The sequence below is a fragment of the Piliocolobus tephrosceles genome, chromosome 4 (genome assembly GCF_002776525.5).
Source record: "Piliocolobus tephrosceles isolate RC106 chromosome 4, ASM277652v3, whole genome shotgun sequence".
Lineage (NCBI taxonomy): Eukaryota > Metazoa > Chordata > Mammalia > Primates > Cercopithecidae > Piliocolobus > Piliocolobus tephrosceles.
This window is the reverse complement of record NC_045437.1, coordinates 155,741,061-155,762,691: the sequence shown is the minus strand read 5'-3', so window position 1 is coordinate 155,762,691 and position 21,631 is coordinate 155,741,061. Positions and strand designations below refer to the sequence as shown.

The 21,631-nt window shown below is 49.3% G+C and overlaps 1 protein-coding gene across 15 annotated transcripts in view; it reads left to right on the top strand.

Annotated features, from left to right (window-relative positions):
* The window catches only part of TCF7 (transcription factor 7), a 33,791-nt gene extending 21,368 nt beyond the window's left edge, over positions 1-12,423 (top strand). For 2 of the 15 annotated variants that reach the window (XM_023196093.2, XM_023196135.2), the window contains 8 exons: positions 2,300-2,405; positions 3,200-3,287; positions 5,047-5,139; positions 6,428-6,547; positions 6,963-7,125; positions 7,235-7,342; positions 7,840-7,888; positions 10,414-12,423. In XM_023196093.2, the coding sequence (XP_023051861.1) occupies positions 2,300-2,405; positions 3,200-3,287; positions 5,047-5,139; positions 6,428-6,547; positions 6,963-7,125; positions 7,235-7,342; positions 7,840-7,888; positions 10,414-10,436 (750 nt within the window). In that variant the 3' untranslated portion in view covers positions 10,437-12,423. The other 13 variants (XM_023196052.2, XM_023196112.1, XM_023196106.2 and 10 more) reach the window with 10 other exon arrangements.
* The last annotated feature ends 9,208 nt before the right edge of the window (positions 12,424-21,631 follow it).

Sequence of the window (21,631 nt, the reverse complement as noted above, 5' to 3'; positions counted from 1 at the left end):
AGTAGAGTTCCCAGAAGTGGGGCTGGAGAAGAAAGGTGGAGTCATCACATGAAGATGTTTAAAGCTGTACACCCAGATGAGAGGAAGATGGGAGCCAGAAACAAGGTCAGGAGGAGTGGCCCATGAAGCTGGAGGAATATCAGGCAGTGTGGCATTCTGCAAGCCAAGTGAAGAAACTCTTTCAAGGAAGTGGGAGAAACCATTGTGTCTGATGCTACAGAGAGGTCGCGTAAAATGAAGACGGAGAACTGACCATTGAGTTCAGGACTGTGGAAGTCGTTGGGACTTTGACAAGAGTCATCTGGTGGAGGGATTGGGCAAGAGACCGGCTGGGTTGAAGGCAGGATGAGGGCTGAGAACTAGGGGCAGTGAATGGGGACAAGTCTGCTGAGGTTTCTGTAAAAGGGAGTGAGAGAGTGAGACAGGAGGCGGTAGCTGGGGGAGGATTTAGAGATGGAAGAAATGGCAGCCTGTTTGTACCCTGATGGGAAAGACAGGGTTTACAAAATGCATGACACAGTCCCTGGCATGTGGCAGGTACCACATACCTGAAGGAGTTCACATATGTTCACACACCCTTCAGCTGCCCCAGCCTCTCCTCTTCCTTGCCAGCCACCTATAGGGACATCAGCCCCCATCTGCCTGAGGAAGGGAGGAAGCCGGGGCAGCCCTGTTATGTAAGGCTCCTCCTGGTGGGCAGATGGATGAGCAGGACCCTGACAGGTGGCAGTGTCAGCACCTTCCCCAAGACCTGAAGGGAAGGGTGAAGGCTGTAGCCTGGAGGCAGGAATGTGAGGAAAGATGTCAGCAACAGGGCTGTTGCGGGCAGGTGTGGGAGCCTGTGCCCAGCTGGGAGCTTCATTCCTTGGCTACAGTGGGGCTCATACCCAGCCTTCCATCTAAGCCTGCCCTGGGCTTCCAATAACCAAGTGCCAAGGGACTGACTATGCCAGGCTCCCTCACCATGAGCCACCCTTCTCCAGGCCTGGTAATAAAGGGGCCATGAACCCTATTCACTACTAGGAGAGACGCCTGAAGCTCTTAAGGAGTCTGGATAAATTCACCCAGTCAGGAATTGCACCCACAGAGTGGGGAGGAAACCAGGCCACAGCCCCTTATTACTGACTTGCCCCAAAGACGTCCCGTTTCCTCTGTGCCAGGGGTCAGTGATCACTCATCCATGCTCCCAGCCAACAGCAGCCCTGCAGATGGGCTTTTCAAAGTGGGAAGTTGAGCCTTGGCAGTTGCAGAAGGTGTCTCCAGGGCCCTGACCCATGCAGATGTACACTGAGAATACTGTAGAGCTAGGCCTTGGCCCTGGCAGTGACTCCCTGCAGCCAGGTCTCCCTGGGGAGCCCCTCCTTTCAGTCTGCTGACTGAGTCATCTCTTGATAGAGCAATGCAACTAGTGTTAAGAGTCTTGGCCAGGTGCAGTGGCTCACGCCTGTAATCCCAGCACTTTGGGAGACCGAGGCGGGTGGATCACTTGCGGTCAGGAGTTTGAGACCAGCCTGGCCAATGTGGCAAAACCCCATCTCTACTAAAAATACAAAAATTAGCTGGGCGTGGTGGTGGGTGCCTGTAATCCCAGCTATTCGGGAGGCTGAGGCAGGAGAATCGCTTAAACCCCCAGGAGGCGGAGGTTGCAGTGAGCTGAGATCGTGCCACTGTACTCCAGCCTGGGCCACAGAGCGAGACTCTGTCTCAAAAAAAAAAGAGTCCTGCGGTGCTGAGGAAGCAGGAAGTACGGGGGCTGGGCAAGGTTGGCCCTGGAGGAAGCCAGGCCCCATTTCCCCTGAGTTAGGGGATTGAAGAGGGCCCTTCCCTGTGTCAGAAAATCCTGTTAGGCCTGAGCTAAGACAAATGGTCAGACTCAGAATCCCCAGATTGGGGGCTAGAGGAGGAGGAAAAGAAAGCTCCAGGCTGTGCTGGGATAGGCCTGGGTCCTCAGGCCATGCCCTGCTTTAGAGGGCTGGAGGCTGTAAGCAATCCCCAAACAAGCCAAACCTGAAATGACGAGGCCAATAAGGGTTTTCTGGACAGAGGAGATGCACCTCCAGGAACTGAGTGCCCAGAAAGACCAAGAGGCTTTCTAGGGGGTGGGACTGCTTGGGCAAAGTCTTAGGGGCTAGTGGGCAGAGGCACTGGACACAGGGTGACTTGAGTGGTACCCCCTTCCCTGAGGCCTGTGGTTTTGGCCACCACTACTTTTGACAGCTGGGCTTTCTGCACACCCTCCCCCCAGTGCCTTCCCTCCCTCAGGACTCTCCACTCACCCACTCTCCTTCTTATTTTTCAGCACAAGGCCAATCAGCCCCCCCATGGTGTCCCCCAACTCTCTCTCTACGAACATTTCAACAGCCCACACCCCACCCCTGCACCTGCGGACATCAGCCAGAAGCAAGGTACAAGCCTGGGATGGGGAGGGGCCCAGTGAAACCAGAGCCTAAGGGCCAAGACCCCAGCTTCTGAGATCAGGTAGCTGGGTCCATTTTATAACTGGAGAACCTGGGGCTGTGCAAACTAAGGGCCCAAAGAAAATTCCAGAAAGATGGACTGGGGGTATGAGGGCACCAGAAGACTGGAAAAGGGGGTGCTAGATCAAACTGTGAAGGCTTCAGGTTGAGCTACAAGCCTAAATCTCATGGGTGACCTCTCTGCCAGTATGGCAGCATTGCTGAGAACTGTACAACTGTAGCCTTTCCTCCTCTCAGTGAGAAAATGGAAAGTGGTGGTTGTGACGGCTGATTCACCTCAGCCTCAGGCAAAGTCATTCTGAAATCCCTCATTGTCAGCTGTGGGAAACCTGCTGACTCAACCCTGGGGGGCAGGTGGAGCCTTGGCTCCCCAGGCTGGGCTCCCCTAGACCGGGGGCCTGCCTCCTGCCCAGAAAGCCAGGCTCGAGTCCCCCAAGCAGAGATGCCCCAAGCCTCCATGCCTGAGTGACTTCAGCTCTGCCTACTGGCCCCCTAACGTCTTAGGCAAGTCACCCCAGCCCTCTGCCCTGTCAAAGGGCAGTGTCTGTCAAAGGGGCACTATTATCACACTGGGATCCTCCTGAATAAACCAGTTTATGTCTGGTCCTCTAGCAAAGCTGGTGGGATCTTAAGGCCCCTGTAGGAGGCTCTAGGTTGCAGTAACTGCTGATGTAGCCTGCCGGGTCAGGCTAGCCCACTCACTCAGCCTCTCTCCTCTGCAGTTCACAGGCCTCTGCAGACCCCTGACCTCTCTGGCTTCTACTCCCTGACCTCAGGCAGCATGGGGCAGCTCCCCCACACTGTGAGCTGGTGAGTGGGGGTCCAATGGGAAAGGGGCACTGTGTGCTGGTCGGACCAAGACCTGCCTGCCCTTCCATTTCCTCCTCCATCCCTCTTGGCTCGCCACCCTGCTGCCAGCTCTGTTTAGATGCCAGAGGCTGGCCAGCAACTCTGTCCTAACCTGGCTCCGAGCTAGGGGTCTTCATGTACCCCTGGCCTGCATTCCCCAGGTAGCCTGACATACTTCCTTGGGGAGGCAGGAGCGCTGCTCCCTGGTCCCAGCCCTGTCTCCCTCAGTGTCCAAGAGGTCCCCTTGGATGGGAGAACTCTGGGCTGCTAAGGGACCTCCAGGGCTATATGCATATGTGAAGAAGAAGAAAGGTGGGTCCGAGCAGGGCGGGGACAGTATGAGTGGCCACCAGAGAGGCTGCTGCTTCTCAGCTCACTGTCCTCAGTGCCTACTGCTTTTGGTCCTTTCCTTGGCTGGGCTGTTTGAGGGGCAGTGTCCCTCCCTGTGGTGCCTGCTTGAGCCCAAGCCTCTGACCAGCCTGCTTGGAGAGTCTTAAGGCTGGGCCAGGAAAAGGAAGCCTGGCCTCCTCAGCCAGTAGGCCTGACTATGGGCCAAAGGGCCTGTCCTCAGCTGGAGCTGGGCCTTGGCAGGCTACTTGGCCCTTGACTCATCAACGATAGTGTGAGCTGTGCAGGTCTATAGCCTATTTCAGAGAGCTGGACTGTGGCAGTCACCCAACAGCAGGAAAACTTGACTTCCCAGGGAGATCGTGCAGGCCAGAGGCCCAACCTGCGGCCCACTTGCCCTTTACCCATGGTCAGCACCCTCCTCTGTTCCAGATTCTCCTTGGACGATCCATTCTGAATACAAATCAAGACTACTCCCATGAATACCCCTAGGATCAAGGTGTAGCAAGATGTTCAAGAGCCCAGCCTTACTGGACTAGACCAGAGTTCCGTGGATGCAAATCTTTAGGCCAGCCTTTCCAAAACATCCCCTAGGCCAGCAGTGCTAAAGACCAAGAGACTTGAGCTTAGAGCAGATTTTACCTACCAAGGCTGTAAGGAGGCGACTTTAGGCAGCCCTGTGCCCTCGCTTCCACCCGGTAGCACTTGGCTGTGAGGAAAGAAGTGGGGGTATTTTCGCCATCTTTCCACTGAGCACTACTGTGTGCCAGGCAGTGTTCTGGGCACTAGGGAAGTTGGCACTGCTGAAGCTGACTGATCCCTAGGTCCCTGCCCTCTCAGAACTCAGTCTACCTAGTGGGCAACCCAGGCAAAAAACCAGACAGTTATAGGGCACTCTTGGTAGTGCTCTGGTTAGGGACTGTAGGAGCGCAGAGGGGTACCTCATCCAGCTTGGAATCTCAGGGATTTCAGGAGAAAGGGTCACTTAGCCACGGAAGACCTGAAGGATGACCAGGAGTTGAAGCAGGCAAAGTGGTGCAAAACAATCCAGTGTTAACAGTGGCTGCAATGGCCCCAGGACAGGTATCAGCCCTATACCGTCAAAGAAACAGAAGCAGGCCGGAGGGGCCCAGGGGCCTGCTAAGCTGGGCCCCAGAAGGAGGATACCATTTCCATTCCTCAAGCACCCATACAAGTTTACAGAGGGAAACAGGTGCAGCACAAGCTGCCCTCTGGTGGCAGATGCTTGAAATTCCAGCAGAGGCCCATCTGACTCACAGGATGGGTCAAGGCCTGCCTAGCAAGGTAGGGAAGTCCTTGCCTGTGTCTGGCCAGCAGCCAGACTGCTAACAACTGTCTCTCCCAACCACAGGCCCAGCCCTCCTCTCTACCCCTTGTCCCCTTCCTGCGGATATAGACAGCACTTCCCTGCCCCCACTGCAGCCCCTGGCGCCCCCTACCCCAGGTGAGTCCCCTACACTACGGCCAGGCTCCTGCTTCCTGTTGCCCAGGCTTCAGTGCCCACACAAGGCCATGCCCGGGCCAGCGCTTGCCCTGTGTTAGTCGTTTGTCCATCTGTCCGTCTGGCATTTTGCAGCCCCCTGCTGTCCTGTGCCTGAGAATGAAGCTAGTGCAAGTGCCAAGAGGCCTCAGCCCGGGCCACACCATGCAGCAGAGCCCCAGAGGCCAGGACAGTACATGCATACATGGCTCACCCCTTGTGCAGATGTGTGTGCACTCACCTCTGTTCATCCCTACTTAGGAGGACTCTCCTGCGCATCCCCTGAGCTCTGCCCCAAGCTGAGACAGCACCTTTTACATAAGTCCCCAACCTCTGACCCTTAGGGGCTGCTGGCTCAGGGATAACACCTGTGCAAGCAGTAAGGGGCAGAATGGTCTCCACAGAACAGCAAGAAAGTGAAGTGGGAGGTGTGTGTACATGGATCCCTTCACTTAGGTCGCTCCCTCAGTGACAGACTCAGTGCCAGATACGCAACGGCAGGGGATTCCACAGACATTTCTAGCCCACTGGAGCTCACAGCCCAGTATAGCAAGTGTAGATATGGCACTAGCAGCTTAATGGGCCAGCTGAGTGATGGGGAAGCCCCAAGGAGACCACCAGGCCTGATGGGTCAGGGAGAGCTTCATGGAAAGAGTAATACATCTTTTGCGAGAGGAAGACAAGGGAACAGCCATTATTGGGGCTGACTGGGAGTGGAGAGGGACAGGAAGCAGAGGGGAAGAGAAGGGGCTAGAAAGAGCAGTAGGATGCTCATGCAAGGCTGTGTAGGCCCTTGGGAGCAGCCTGGGTTCTATTCTGTGGATGCTGGGGGAATTTCAGCAGGAGCAGGTCAGGAACATTCAGGTGTTTTTAATGGTCACTCTGGCTACTGGGTGGAGAGAGGCCTGGAAGGGTCAAGGAGGAGAGGGATGAGGCCTCACAGGGCAGCCACAGGCTCCTGAGGCTGGGTTGGTGGGGGAAGGACACGAGAAGGGGACAGATTCAAAAGCTACTTGGGACCTATGTAGTAACCACCTGAATGGCAATCTATGTAGATTTTTGCAGTGTGTCTGTGTAGTGTGCTGGGAGCAGGTATTTGTATTTATCTCTGTGTACTTATGTCTAGGCCAGTAGGGGTGGAGTATCTGTTCACCTGTGTCCTCCAGTCATGTACTATGCAGGGGCCTCTGTGTATGTCCAAAGGTCTGGCCCATAATTCTTGGCTCAGTGTTAACTTTCTTCCTGCCTCCAGGTTCACCCACCCGTCCTTGATGCTAGGTTCTAGTGTACCTGGTCACCCAGCAGCCATCCCCCACCCGGCCATTGTGCCCCCCTCAGGGAAGCAGGAGCTTCAGTCCTTCGACCGCAACCTGTGAGTGACGACAGTGATGGCAGGGGGTGTGTCAGTCAGGATACACATGCCTCCCCATCAGGCCTGAGGACTGCCACCAGCTCCCTGGCCAAGCTGTTTTGTGCCTCTGGCTACATGTTTTTGATCCTCAGAAGTAGGAGGGTGGGTGGGATGGGGAACTAGGATTTTTCTGAGCCAACAGAGGAGGGGCTCAGAAGTCCTTAACACATGCTTTTCCCACTTGGCTGTACTATCCCTATAAGGAACAGTTAACTTAGCTGTCTGCTCACCCATTTGGGGGCAGCTAGAAAAGATTCCACTTAGAAAACTCTGGTATCATACACTTGTGCACACACTAGGCCCACACTAGAGGAGGAGGCTGCCATTAGGTGGGCACTCAGGGGGCTCCTCAGCAATCTGGATTTGTGCTCCTCAGGAAGACACAGGCAGAGTCCAAAGCAGAGAAGGAGGCCAAGAAGCCAACCATCAAGAAGCCCCTCAATGCCTTCATGCTGTACATGAAGGAGATGAGAGCCAAAGTCATCGCAGAGTGCACACTTAAGGAGAGTGCTGCCATCAACCAGATCCTGGGCCGCAGGGTAAGACCATGGGCAGGTGGGCTGGCAGGGATGCTCCCCGACCCTCTTCAGCCTGGTGCAGCCTGCTGACTCCCTGATGCACCCCACCTGTCCCCCTTTCCTGTTGCAGTGGCATGCGCTGTCGCGAGAAGAGCAGGCCAAGTACTATGAGCTGGCCCGCAAGGAGAGGCAGCTGCACATGCAACTATACCCAGGCTGGTCAGCGCGGGACAACTACGTGAGTGGCCAGTGACACACAGCAGGGGTGGGCAGGGGACCCTTCCAGATACCATGCCCCAGGCCACAATCTCAGCAAGGAATGCAGAACTACTATCCTGAAGGCACTGATGAGGAAAGGCACAGAGGGTCTAAGGCTTCCCATGGCTGCCTCAGAAGAGGATAAGCCCACATCCTATTCTCCACTCCAGAATATGCTCACACATGGGCTGTTACCCAACATTTGATTGGGCCACATGGGCAGATGGGGAGAAAAGGGTCTGGAAGTCACCTCATCTCCCTCCATTCAAATTGGAGACCAGAATGGGGTAAGGGAAGAGCTTCTAAATGCACTCCATAGCAGCCTAGCAAGAACAGCAATCAAGAAACACCAGCATCCCCAAGGTAGGAGGGGCCTGTATGCCCAGAATCCCAGAGGTACCAATGCTACGCAGCAGGCTGTGGGTATCCCAGTGTCTGCCTCCCAGATCTGAGCGTCTCTCCTTTTGTTCCCTGCAGGGGAAGAAGAAGAGGCGGTCGAGGGAAAAGCACCAAGAATCCACCACAGGTGAGACCTTCCCTCAGCAGTAGTGGAGGCTCCTCTCCATGTCCCCATTTTAAGAGCAGCCCTCCTCTGACCCAAAGGGAGGAGCACGGTACCCAGCCAGGAGCCTTCAGGGCCTGGGGCCTATGAAAATAAGACCTGCATCTCACAAGTCAAATTCCCATGCAAGAAACAGCTATATTATACTAAGTCCCAGGGAAACTCAGCGGAACTGGCTTCTGCTGGGTAGAATTGGGTAGACGGTGTGTTCCTCTGCCTTGCACCCATGACCTTTGCTAGCCCCACTCACCAGAGAAACTAGCAAGGAACTGACTATGGTTTGATGCTTAGCCCAATGTCCTGGCTAGTTCTACTGAGATTGGGAGAGGCTGAGAGCTAGGCCCCATGGCTAGGCCCAGTAGTCACACAGCCTACTGGCTAGAGCCTGGCAATTTATCACCCCCACTTCAACATTTTTCATGGCAGTGCAAAGTGCTCTATATAGAGAATCCCACACCCTGCTGCAGGCCTCCTTCCTGTGGGTGAATTCCTGCCCCTCTGGTAACTTAGACTCTACATCCTTGACCTTCTCAGCTGTGCTGTCCCCATACAGGGAAGCTGGAGGCTAGGACTGGGACAGAGCAGGGCAGAGTTCCCAGCCCTTTTTCCAAGGTAAAGAATGGGCCCTTCCTTCCATCTGCAAGTGTGTAGAACAGGCATAAGGTATAGCCTTCAGCCTTATCCCTTGAAGGAATGTAGGTCAAGAATGAAGAAAAACTGGATAAAATGGGTAGGGGTTAGGGAGGAGGTGGGTGGCCCTAGGGCAGAAGAGGCTGGCTCTCCATGGTCTTCCTTGGGCTCCTCTGCAGCCTCCATGCTGCAAGGGCCCCGTAAGCCACAGAGATAAGCCAGACTGACAGGACTCCCTCCCTCCCATTCTTCCCACTGCCTCTACTGTGTAGCTGAGTGCCCACCTTTCCTGATATCTTGGCTCTGGGCTCTTGGGCTCCCACTGGGGCTGGCTGTGCCATGGAGAGGCCCACTCTGCCTATGGGGGCTGTAGGGTGTCTATAACTGGCTAACACTGATGTCACTCTTCTTTCTGGGCCCTGCTCTGCCCCGCTGCCTGCTCGCCCTCTGCCCTGCTCTGCCCCTCTGGCATGGCTGTGAGCAGACCCTGGCTCGCCTAAGAAATGCCGTGCTCGCTTTGGCCTCAACCAGCAGACGGATTGGTGTGGTCCGTGCAGGTGGGTTTGTCCCCACCATCGTTCTCCCTTTGCTTTAAGCTGCTTCCCTGACTCTGCACAATTTCCACTGGGCCTGCAGCCCACTCCTTTGGCCCCTCAGCCCACTAGCATACTCAGACTGGGGAGCCCAGGCCTCCTGAGAATAGTAGTAAATACTGAACACAGTGTGTGGAGAAGAACGCTTGGGTCTAAGTGCAGGAGGAGTGGAAAGAAACACAGAATGTTCCAGAAAGGAAGGACAGACTCAAGAAGGTAGCTCTGATACCAGCGGGCCTAGCAGGTCCTCAGCAAACAGATAGCTCAAATACCACTAAGGGGGCCTGGAGCCCATTCTCCCAGGCCTCAAAGTCATGGCCCATCGGCTCCCTCACTTCCTCTTCAAGATGGGATCCCTGCCTGTACCATCCTGAGCCCTTAATCTGAAAAAAACAAGGTGAACGACACAGAACCATCTGGTTGCCAGGCAACCATGTGACTTGCTATCTTGTACCTACTGAGACCAAAGGGCTGAAGAGGCTGGGGGAGAGAAGCCAGGGTACCCTGGCTGTCTGAGGGAAAGGGCCCATGTGTTTCACCATACAACAGAGAAATACTTGTGGTTGTGACAAAGTTTACCCAACAAGTGGTTAAAGTTTCCTCAGTCAGTTTCAGGCCAGGCCTGGCAGGGCTACTACGGAGGGTACTCCAGGCAGTAAGGCCAGTGGCTCTAAGGAACACTTATCCAGCCCCTCAGTGTATCCAGCACACTCCCTGTCCAAGGGTAAGGAGGAGTGGAGTTTGGAGTGTGTCTGTGTACCCACATATATATGCACAGTGGGAAACAACCCTGCCTTCAGAGGAAGTTCTATTCCATTCATTCCATCAGAGACAAACTGGCCCAGAGAACTCAAGGATGGTAATGGACAAGAAGAGTCACTGTCCATGTCTTCTTCTCTAGCCCAACCTGAGGACTGGGATGGCTGGGCAAGGAAGCCATAGGCATTGCGGCCCCTTGCCTTGGTGCAGATCTGAGTCCCACAGACACACCTGGAGAAGCTCAAAGGCCGGGACTGGGAGATGACTCCCTTGGAAGACAGGTGACAGCCCACAGGCCTAGTGACAGAAGGCCCCTGTGCCACCTTGTGGCTGTTCTGGGAACTGCACCTGTCCTAGGTCTGGGCCAGACCAAGCAGAGTGGTAGTCTCAGGACACTGACTTACCACCCAAGTCACGGGAAGAGAGGACAAGAAATCAGCCAGCCCTGTGCAAAGGCAGCACTTTTTGGTTGTGGTGTATGACTATGAATTCACCCTCTGTTTACAGATAACTCTCTTCACTATTCCTAGGAGGAAAAAGAAATGCATTCGGTACTTACCCGGAGAAGGCCGCTGCCCCAGCCCCGTTCCTTCCGATGACAGTGCTCTAGGCTGCCCCGGGTCCCCAGCTCCCCAGGACTCACCCTCTTACCATCTGCTGCCCCGCTTCCCCACAGAACTGCTTGCTAGCCCCGCGGAGCCGGCACCTACATCCCCAGGTCTCTCCACTGCTCTCAGCCTCCCAACCCCAGGGCCCCCACAGGCCCCCCGCAGCACTCTGCAGAGTACACAGGTACAGCAACAGGAATCTCAGAGACAGGTGGCCTAGCAGGCACAGGACATCTGGCCGCCTCCAGGAGCCTACCCTCTGAGAGAAAGCAGCAGAGACCCAGATCGCGTGAAAACCAGCCAGGGGTCCTGTGAACTCCATCTCAGGGTCCAGACCCTGAAGATTTCAGAGGCTGCAAAATTTCTACCTGAACCTGAGGCCATCGATTCAAACTGCTCCAAGTGGTGGGAATCAGATCTGTGTTGATGTGTCATCTAATTAAGGGAATCCCTTGTACCTATGGCTGCCTGCATCTATTCTTTGTACCATCTGTCTTGCCAGCCAGAAGCCTCTGCCTCTCTAGCTTTTCTGCTCTAGGTTAGAGATGGGCTGAACTGAGCCTAGCTACCTTCTCTGTCTCCCCCATCCCCCCACTGCCACACCCTCCCCATTCATGGACCAAGAATGACCCGGTTTGTCAAACAACTTGTGAGCATGGTCACAGCCACAAAGCTCAAGATGACAACTCTTTTAAGGAAATGGAGAAGCTCTGTTTATAAAACAAAACCAGCTGCTACTCATAAGTTGGACCAGAGGAAGCCTCTTACCATGTTCTCAGGAGCTTGCGAGAAGCAGGGAGGGGAATGGAATAGGTTAAGTTTAGGCCTATCAACCTAAGCAACAGAAATAACCTGACACTACCTTACCAGGCAAGTTGGGGAGCGGGGGTGTATCTAGCTCTAGTTCAAATTATTTGGAAGTGCTTCTTGAGAAACTCACTGGCCTAAGAGGCTCTGATACCAAGGCCCCAGGCTTGTCACTGGCAGCGCAGTCAACAGTTCAAAGAAGTCATGGCCCAAATTCAGTGTGCACCCCTCCCCACTCACAGAGCCTTTTTCACAGTTCCATTTCCAGTTTATGGCAGTCCAGCCAGCTCCTGGGCAGCTGTGAGATGGCAAACCCAAAACCTCACGATAGCCAGAGCCTGTTTTCCAGCATTCAGTCCAGACCAGCTCCAGTTTCCCCATGGGGCTGCGGGACAGAGGACCATTACAACTAGATCAAGGAGCCCAGAAAACCTCCAGTAGTGGAAACAGGTTTTCACCATAGCCTACTTTAACCCATTTTTGAGCCAAGCTTCAACCCTGAGCCTTGAAAAACAAGTCTTTTTTTAATTTAATTTTTGTTTTTTGCCTCCTTCTCATCGTACGTAGCCTGAATCCAAAGAAAAAGGGCTGCCTGGCCGGGTGCGGTGGCTCACGCCTGTAATCCCAGCACTTTGGCAGGCCGAGACAGGTGGATCACCTGAGGTCGGTAGTTTGGGACCAGCCTGGCCAACATGGTGAAACCCTGTACCTACTAAAAATACAAAAATTAGCCAGATGTGGTGGTGTGCGTGTGTAATCCCAGCTACTCAAGACGCTGAGGTGGGAGAATTGCTTGAATCCGGGAGGTGGAGGTTACAGTGAGCCAAGATGGTGCTACTGCACTCCAGCCTGGGTAATAGGGAGAGTGTGTCTCAAAAAACAAAAAAAAAGAGGGCTGTCCATGTACTCACACACCCCTCAAAAAAAGCCTTTAGTTCCTACTTTAGCCACTGGTTTCTCAGAATCCAAAGATCACATGTTCTAGTGTAACACTGCAAGAAGTCTTGAGAAAAAGATTAGTGTTCAAAATATTTTTGCATTGTTAATACATCATCATAGAAAAACTTTTTTAAACATGAGAATAAAGATACTTTTTACTGGGTTTGTTTTTCAAAGCCTGACCCTGAGGAATAAGTTGTTTGAGTAACAGAGCACGGTATTATTTCCTTTTCTTCACAGTCGGGAAACTTGGAGTCTGTTCCCTATGGTACATACGTTCCCAAACCTCCAGCCTGCAGAAACCAGGGATTACACTTGTCAACTCCCCTAAAGGGGTGTGGGCCCTGCCTGCCTCACCCCTGAGAGCTAGGCCTATACTCCCATTCCAAGCTTTGCTCTCTTAGCCCCCAATCCCCCCAGTGATGCAGACCCCCCAATGATGCGGGCCAGCCTGCTCCCCAGTGCTCATATAAAATAAATCAGTTGGTAACTGCTGTCCATAAAGGCTGAAAAGAGAATCCAACCTGAAATAGGTACACATGACCACTAGGCTCCATTTTCCTCTGAGAGCAGAGAGAAAAAACATTCCACAAGTGCATATCCTACTTCAAGGAAAACAAGAGCAAACAGGAGTCTTTTATAACCTGTTAGCACCACAAAATCCTAAAGAAGGATTTTTTAATAGCACCCTCTAAGACACAAAGTATTTTTCATATTTTCACACAAGCCTTTCAGTTTGATAAATCTATAACCCACTTTTTAAAAAGTCATACACACTGTTGGTGGACACGAGAGCCCCCATATCCACTTTATTTTTACATTATTTGTATACATTTAGGGGGTACAAGTACAGCTGTGTTACATGGATATATTGTGTAGCAGTGAGGTCTGGGCTTTTAGTGTGCCCCTCACCCAAATAGTGTACTGTGCATGTAAGTAGTGTACGTTGTACTCAACAGGATTTCATACCTCATCCCCTTTCATCTCCCACCTTTTGAAGTCTCCAGTGTCTATTATTCCATTCCGTATCCGTATACCATGTGTACTCACTGTGTAGCTCCCTACAACTCACTTTTTACATAACAGTTTCCACCAAGCACACTACTGTCTTCCAGAGACCCATCATGAATGTAAAAGGTGTCATGAAGGCACCTCAGTGGGTCAGTCAACAAGTAGATGATGAATGTCAGGCAAGAAGTATTTCACATGGGACAGCCAGTGGGCCACTTATCATGCACCGTCATTGTCATTCCACTGAGTTCTATTTTCTGGATTTTGTATTTAAAGATATTTATAAAGAAAGTCATCTTTCAGAGCAGTGTCTACTTAAAGTAGGCCACTGGAAGTTGTAACCCCAGACTTGCTGCTTTTGCTTCTTTCTGAGAGAGTGCTAGAGGACACTAGCCATTCTCTGGACATCTGTCCCATTTTAAATAATTCTGTTCTGGCTACTGGCCTAGTTGTTTTTTAAAAAAAAAAAAAAACCTACATTCTAACCAGGGCTTATGCAAATGCAAGACCAGGTTGCTGCATCTGATTTGGTGTCTCACTTAAGAGTACACAGGGTACATGAACAATGCAGTCTTTGTGTATTGGCGGGGAAGCCTTTGGCAACTCTGTTTAAATCAGATCAGCTTTTTTTTTTTTTTTTCAGTCTGACTTCATAAACTCAGATCCTCCCAAATCACCCTGGTGCATTCCTATGAGGCCAGAGGATGACTTGAGATTGCAACCTCAAGTTCAACTTCTAATACCGCACCAGTCCCCCTTCACTGCCAGCTGAGAACCAACCCTGTTTCCTGAGACACTGTAAGACAAGATACCTTAGCCTCCCTTGAACATTTCCAGACAAGTAGCAGACCTGCAACTTGGGTGAAAGAGGTTCGTTCCTCCTTTGGTACAGCTGCTCCCCATTTTGTGCTCAGTGGATATGGTGAGGGTTCAGCCCAGCAAGCAGACAAAAAGCTTATGTCTCCCAACCTGGCTGGACTCTCTTCTGACATGTAATTATCTTTTGAATGGCTCCTGTGGTCTCCCGTTCCTTCTGGCTGTGGACCCCAAACAGCTGGCTCAGAAGCACTGCTCCCTAGCTTTGTTCAGTGTACAGTAAGCCTGGCCAGGAAGGCCACAAGTAAAGGGAAGCGCAATAGTTCTTTATATCCCGTTCGAGAGAGGAAGAAAGGGAATCAGTTTCTGCATCTGTTTCTCAGAAAACAGCACAGAAGGGGCAAGGGTAACAAGGCCATGTTAAACAACTACTTAGGACTGTATGTCAAAGTAGAAGAATTTAAGACCCAAATGTAGTTAATTGTATAAAAAGGCTAAGTTGGCTTTTCTTTGATGTTAGAAAGGCTGCTTTAAGCTTGACTCTCAGATCTCTCCGGAGTTTTTTTTAAGCTCTTCAGGGCTTTAAGAGTTCACCAAGGGCCGGGCGCGGTGGCTCAAGCCTGTAATCCTAGCACTTTGGGAGGCCGAGACGGGCGGATCACGAGGTCAGGAGATCGAGACCATCCTGGCTAACACGGTGAAACCCCGTCTCTACTAAAAAATACAAAAAACTAGCCGGGCGAGGTGGTGGGCGCCTGTAGTCCCAGCTACTCGGGAGGCTGAGGCAGGAGAATGGCGTAAACCCGGGAAGCGGAGCTTGCAGTGAGCTGAGATTCGGCCACTGCACTCCAGCCTGGGCGACAGAGCGAGACTCCGTCTCAAAAAAAAAAAAAAAAAGAGTTCACCAAGGGTTTTTGAAACAGCTGCCCACCCAAGCAGACCCTGGTTGTGTCAACTCCCCCAATCCCAACTTATTGTGATAACCTTGTCCCAAATCTGAAATCACCCTGTGGGCATCTTTCAAATTCAGTCTCCTGAGCTCTTCTCTAATGGTTTGGAGGTACTAACAAACCATTACTGGCAGCGAGCATCTGAAAATACTCAAACAGCAGGGAGTTTGAAAACAGGGAACACAGATGGTGGGGATGTTCTCATACAGTCCCCTAGAATAAAAGCCTAGCTCAGGTCAGGAAGGATTTTCAAGCTCTTAAAGATAGCATGGGATTAGGCGTGTTAACTGGAAAGGGAAAACTTACGTCCTGGGGGTGGAACTATCCTATCACAAGCAGTCCTCACAAGGTAGGTCACTATTGGTAAGGGATGTTTCACTTGTGAAGACAAGATAGCAGCTGTGAATTATGTGGGAGATAGCCCAGGCCGACACTTCTTTCATATTCACCAGGGGCTTTGGACCAAGTCTTCCTTTTTCATTCAAGTGTTCTCATTCTTTTATCTGAAGCCTTGTTCTTTCAGGCATGTGCAATATCAGGAAGCAGGGTGGGGTCTTGGGGAGGGAATAGGAGGGAAGAGAAAAAGCCAGGTTCCACTCACCAAAAAAGAAAAAAGCCACTCTGGAAACCCTGCTTAAGTACTTCAGGATACAGAGTACAGCTTCTCTATTTTCCCACCCCTTTCCATAAGCTTCCTGGAACAGAAAAGTCTGCAAACCAATTGAAGGCGGCAAAGAATTAGAGGTTGTGAAATGGTATACTCAGGAAAGAACAAATAGGAATTTTCACCAAACAGGTGGGAGGTATTCAAAGTGAGAGCACTTTAATGAAATAGGCTGATCCTCAGTGTGCAATAAGAGGCTGCTATACAGCAGGTTGAAAATGTAAAGTTAAGACATATCAGGAGGTCTGAATATACTTAAATACTTCCAGAAAATTTAAAGTTGAGAGATATCAGGAGTCACAAGAACTACAGATGTGGAAGCAGACACTGTTGTGAGCAACTACATTCCTCCCACAGAATGCTGCTCAATACTGGCACACAGACCAGAGGTAGCCAGCAGTACACGAGACTGCAAGGCAACAAGTACATTATCAATGAATTAGCCATCTATCACTTAAACCATGTTCCGCATTGGAAGTGTGTCAAGCAAGAGCACCTTTGACAACACTTTTCTGCCACCACCAATGATCATCTCCACTGATGCATACTTCATCTTGATATGCAGTCAGTTCTCTTACTCATTCTCTTTGACCACTGGAGGTAGTGATTTTTAACAACAGTAAACAAGAAAAAGTCATCAGGACTCTTAACTGTAAAACCCGAAACATTCAAAAGACTAGTTTAGTTCAAGAGCAAAAAAAAAAAAAAATTAGAATTTAGCTCACACACTCAAAATTGCCCTGCCTAATGTGGGTCTGATGAATAAATGCTGATAAAATACTACCGAGTGTCAGCAAAGTACTATTACTAATCCTGCCCTAATTTCTCTTTACATTCTATATTCTCAGGGAAATGTACCAACACCCAGCCTTCTGCTGTTAGTTCCTAACTGAGCACTGCTTTTTCCTCACTTTGGCATCTCTCCACCCCCAAACAAATCCAACTCGATTATTAAAACCAAGTTAGTTTCACTTTACAGAACCTTTCCTAGTAACTTTCAGCTCTGTAGCCCCTCATTGGCTCATTAATCTTGCTCTGTCCAGAAACTTTTTTTTTTTGAGACGGCGTCTCGCTCTACTGCCAGGTTGGAGCGCAGTCAGTGGCGCGATCTCGGCTCACTGCAACCTCCGCCTCCCAGGTTCAAGCGGTTCTCCTGCCTCAGCCTCCCGAGTAGCTGGAACTACAGGCGTGTGCCACCACGCCCAGCTAATTTTTGTATTTTTAGTAGAGATGGGGTTTCACCATGTTGGCCAGGCTGGTCTCGATCTCTTGACCTTGTGATCCGCCCACCTCGGCCTCTAAAAATGTTGGGATTACAAGCGTGAGCCACTGAGCCTGGCCCAGGAACATTGTTATTAGAGTTATCCACTCCTTCCCAGCAGTATTTAATGCCTTGTCGCTTGAACTACACCAAAAGCTCCCAGCTCCCAAGAGGGAAACCATGTCTAATGCTTCCTATCAAGGAGAAGCCAGGAGCTACACTTTAAGGATTCAGCCATTTTGTAAGCTTTCCCTTTGCTTGCAGTCTTCTTATTCTTGACTTGTTCCTAGCTTAAAAAGTTATACACTGGTTTCAAATCCAGGTAATTGAAGATTAACTTTTCAAATCCTCAAACAACTTCGTAGGGAGAACATTTACTTGGTTGAGTCTTTCCTACCAGAATGTACACTGAGCTTTAGAAAAGGAAAAATTGGTGGGTGCTGTGGCTCACATCTATAATCCCAGCACTTTGGGAGGTTGAGGCAGGAGGATCTCGAGCCCAGGAATTAGAAAAAAGCCTGGGCAACATGGGGAGACCTCATCTCTATAAAAACAGTTTAAAAATACCAAAACTAGCAAGGCATGGTAGTACACACATGTAGTCCTAGCTATTCAGGAGGCTGAGGCAGGAGGACTGTTGCAGCCCAAGAGTTCGAGGCTGCAGTGAGCTGTGATCACACCACTGCACTCCAGCCTAGGCGGAAGAGGTGAGACCTTGTGTCTTAGAAGAATCAAAAAGCTCTTCAGGCTACTCTGGGCACACTGCCTATGGGGTAGTCCTGCTCTGCAAGGAGCAGTTAAAAAAAATCTTCAAAAGGTAATGGTGGCAAGCAAAAGTTAAGCTTGTAAAGGGTGCTTAGAGAAAGAGGTCTGCTGCTCTCTCAATTATCTCTTTTCTGGTGGAAACCACTTCATATTCCCAAACTGCCTTATTAACAGCCTAGGCAAATTAATTTAAACAAAATTTATGTTGGCATCAGAATACAGCCCATAGGATTGGCCAATTTTTAAGTAAACTGAAAGATCATGGGATTTGGAATATCTGCCTGCCCTAAGTCAGATGCCCACAGTGACTCACTGTTACTATCCTCCCCCCCAGCTAGTTTTAAGATAAGCTCAGCATTACTATGATGTCATGTTACAGGGCTGCAGTTACCTGTCCAACCAAGTCACAATACAGCTCTTGCTTAATTCCAGGAGCTGGTGTATTCTGACAGCTGTAGAGTAAAAAGTCACAGCTATAATCCCACATAGAGAGCTACAGGATGATTTTGTGAATCTTTGAGAAAACATAAGAACTGTAAAGCAGTATCTCTTTTGTATATCAAGAATAGATTAAGGCAAGCTAACACATGGCACTTCAAAAGAGGAACTTGCTTCTGCAACTTAAGAATTATTAGGGCTGTGTGTGGTGATTCACGCCTGTAATCTCAGCACTTTGGGAGGCTAAGGTGGGCAGATCACAAGGTCAGGAGTTTGAGAGCAGCCTGGCCAATATGGTAAAACTCCATCTCTAATAAAAATACAAAAAAATTAGCCAGGCATGTTGGCATGTGCTTGTAATCCCAGCTACTCGGGAGTCTGAGGCAGGAGAATCACTTGAACCCAGGAGGCGGAGGTTGCAGTGAGATGAGATTGCACCACTGCAGTCCAGCCTGGGCGACAGAGTGAGACTGTCTCAAAAAAAAAAAAGAATTTGAGGGGGCACATCTTTATTACAATGTTAAGGAGAAAGTAATAAGCTAACATTCAGGAAGGTTTTGGTTTACTTTTAGATCACAAGTGACATAATCAATGAGAAGGTGAGAAGCCAAAGGACCGTGATGGAGTCCTTGAAAGGACTTCATCATTAAAAGCAGCACACTGCAGAAAGCAGCATGCATTTTGTTTATAGAGGAAACTGAAAAATATTCTTCAGTCACCCAAATCTGCCAAATACCTTCTTCCTCTCATTCTCTTTCCTGGTGAAATAAAGGGCATTTCCTAATTAATCCCTAAGGTTACTTTATCAAGAAGGGTTTTCTTTCCTTTACTATAACAGTAATTAGAGAAAGTCTTCATAATTCAACAGTAACCACTCTCCAAACTAAGGCTATTACCAGCTATTACCAAGCTCTCCCCTCTCATGCATTAAAACTGCTCTTGTTTTCCTTATACCCTGTACCTGCATTTCACAAGGACCTTTCACTTATGTTACCTATATTGAAATTCATGAGTAGTGCTGCTAAATACAAGTTAAATCCTGCTGTCAAGTGACTTCCAATTAAGTCTTGGAACTAATATAAAACAGACTGCACTAGATCTATAAAACCATAGTACCTACTATTTCCAACTTGCCCAAGGCCATGCAGACACTAAAATGCCAGCCTCAAGGTATGACTTAATGCCACAATATTAGTTTAGAAGAATGGTTGGGAAGAGAGTAGCCAGAAATGAGTGAAGTTTTGAAGACTGAGGTTTGGCTGCTGTGATAATGAGAAAGGAGCACTCACTCCAGGTGAGAGCCTAGAAAAGTTCTAGTAGATGTATTAAAGGAATAGTGGGCATACAGCAGGGAACAGGAAAAAGAAAGGTATGAAAAGAATACTGCAACCAGACTGAAAAGGGCTTCTTAACACCATGTCTATGACTTATTTGGGTCCATAATGGTCACAAATGGCCTATTTTCTCTTGGATCTCTATTAATGTAAAAGTTTAAGATTACCAGGATTTTTTGTTGTTTGTTTAGGGACTACAGAAAGTCAAGAAGGAAACAAAAATTTAAATTACTACTATATTGTCTGTCCATCCAATCTTTCTGAAAGATCCCAGTATCCTTTAACTAGGGATAGTGACATTATTTACTTATACAATTCTAACAACTCCTGAGTATTATACAGATCAAGTGGTAATAATAACAAGCTCCAGTTTCTTAGAAGGTGATTCTTCCTTTACAAGTTAAACATGGCATATAGCAGTAATCCTGGACCTTCAGTGAAGATTTGTCATAATACTGCTAAGGATACTTTTGGTTTGTTTTTGAGACAAGGTCTTACTCTACTGCCTAGGCTGGAGTGCAGTGGTGCAATGCCAGCTCACTGTAGCCTCGACCTCTCAGGCTCAAGAGCAATCTTCCCACCTCAGCCTCCCAAGTAGTTGGGATCACAGGCATGCACCAAATGACTGCTTTTTTTTTTTTTTTTTTTTTTTGGAGAGACAGGGACTTCCTGTGTTGCCCAGGCTGGTCTCGAACTCCTGGGCTCAAATGATCCTCCTGCCTTGTCCTCCCAAAATGTTGTGATTACAGGCATAAGCCACCATGCCCAACTGCTAAGGATACTTGAGGTGGATAAGGTTTTTGCAGAAGTTGATCTTATAGCAGGAATTGGTAGATGAGACAATTCAGCTAGGACTGTACACGGCTACCTTTCCCACTAAAACCAGGACAAAGAGAAAACAAGCTTATCTCCTAAGAGTAACAGGAACCAGGAATCCAGAAGTAGTCACAGGGGTTGGCAAACATTTTCTGTAAAATGCCAGATAGTAAAATATGTTACTTTTTGGTCAAATACAGTTTCTGGTGTGTGTGTGTGTGTGTATGTATATATATATTTTAAACAATCCTTTACAATGTAAAAACCTGGCCGGGCGCGGTGGCTCAAGCCTGTAATCCCAGCACTTTGGGAGGCCGACGGGTGGATCACGAGGTCAGGAGATCAAGACCATCCTGGCTAACACGGTGAAACCCCGTCTCTACTAAAAAATACAAAAAAAAAAAACTAGCCGGACGAGGTGGTGGGTGCCTGTAGTCCCAGCTACTCTGGAGGCTAAGGCAGGAGAATGGCGTAAACCCAGGAGGCAGAGCTTGCAGTGAGCTGAGATCCGGCCACTGCACTCCAGCCTGGGCGACAGAGCGAGACTCCGTCTCAAAAAAAAAAAGTAAAAACCATTTTTAGCTCAAATACTACAAAAACAGGCTATGGGCCTGATTTGACCCACACACATTATAGTTTCCTATCTCTGGTACAGACAACAAATTGGAATTAAGTGAGACAACATATGGGACTTAGGTGAATCTGGGACAAATGAAAGGTGAGATGAAGGCAAACTACTGTCAAGGGATGATCTGAGCCTGAACAATTCAGTGAATGTGAAGAGAAAACAAGATCACATGTGAATATAGATGACAACTGGAAAAGGAAGGAGAAAAAAAGGGAGCGCAAGGAAGAAAAAAAAATCAAAATTTGTGAGCCATCTCAAGCCATCAAAAAAACTTCATTCTATTGTAGGAGAGAAGCTGGAAACAATGACAGAGTAATGTTGTGTTAAGAATTAAAGTACTAGCTCCAGTTAGGCATATAAATGACAATTAGAAGGGACAGAAGTTACGGTTATGTCAGCAGCCTCCAGTGAGCTAGGATATGAACTGTCTAAGTCTTTTCAAGCTAAACAAATATTTATACACATTCAACCCATTTAAGTGAAGAGACACATTTAAGTCCACAAAAGCAAACTTAACTACCTACTATATAACTTACTTTTTATTGAAAGTATCTTGCATTCATGATGGATGCTTTCTGGGTTTTACCACATATTTTAATGATAAAAGTTAAATTATTTTTTACATGCAAGTAGTGTGAATAATTTTCCCCACATGGGAACACTGATTATAAAAAGATGACATCCCACA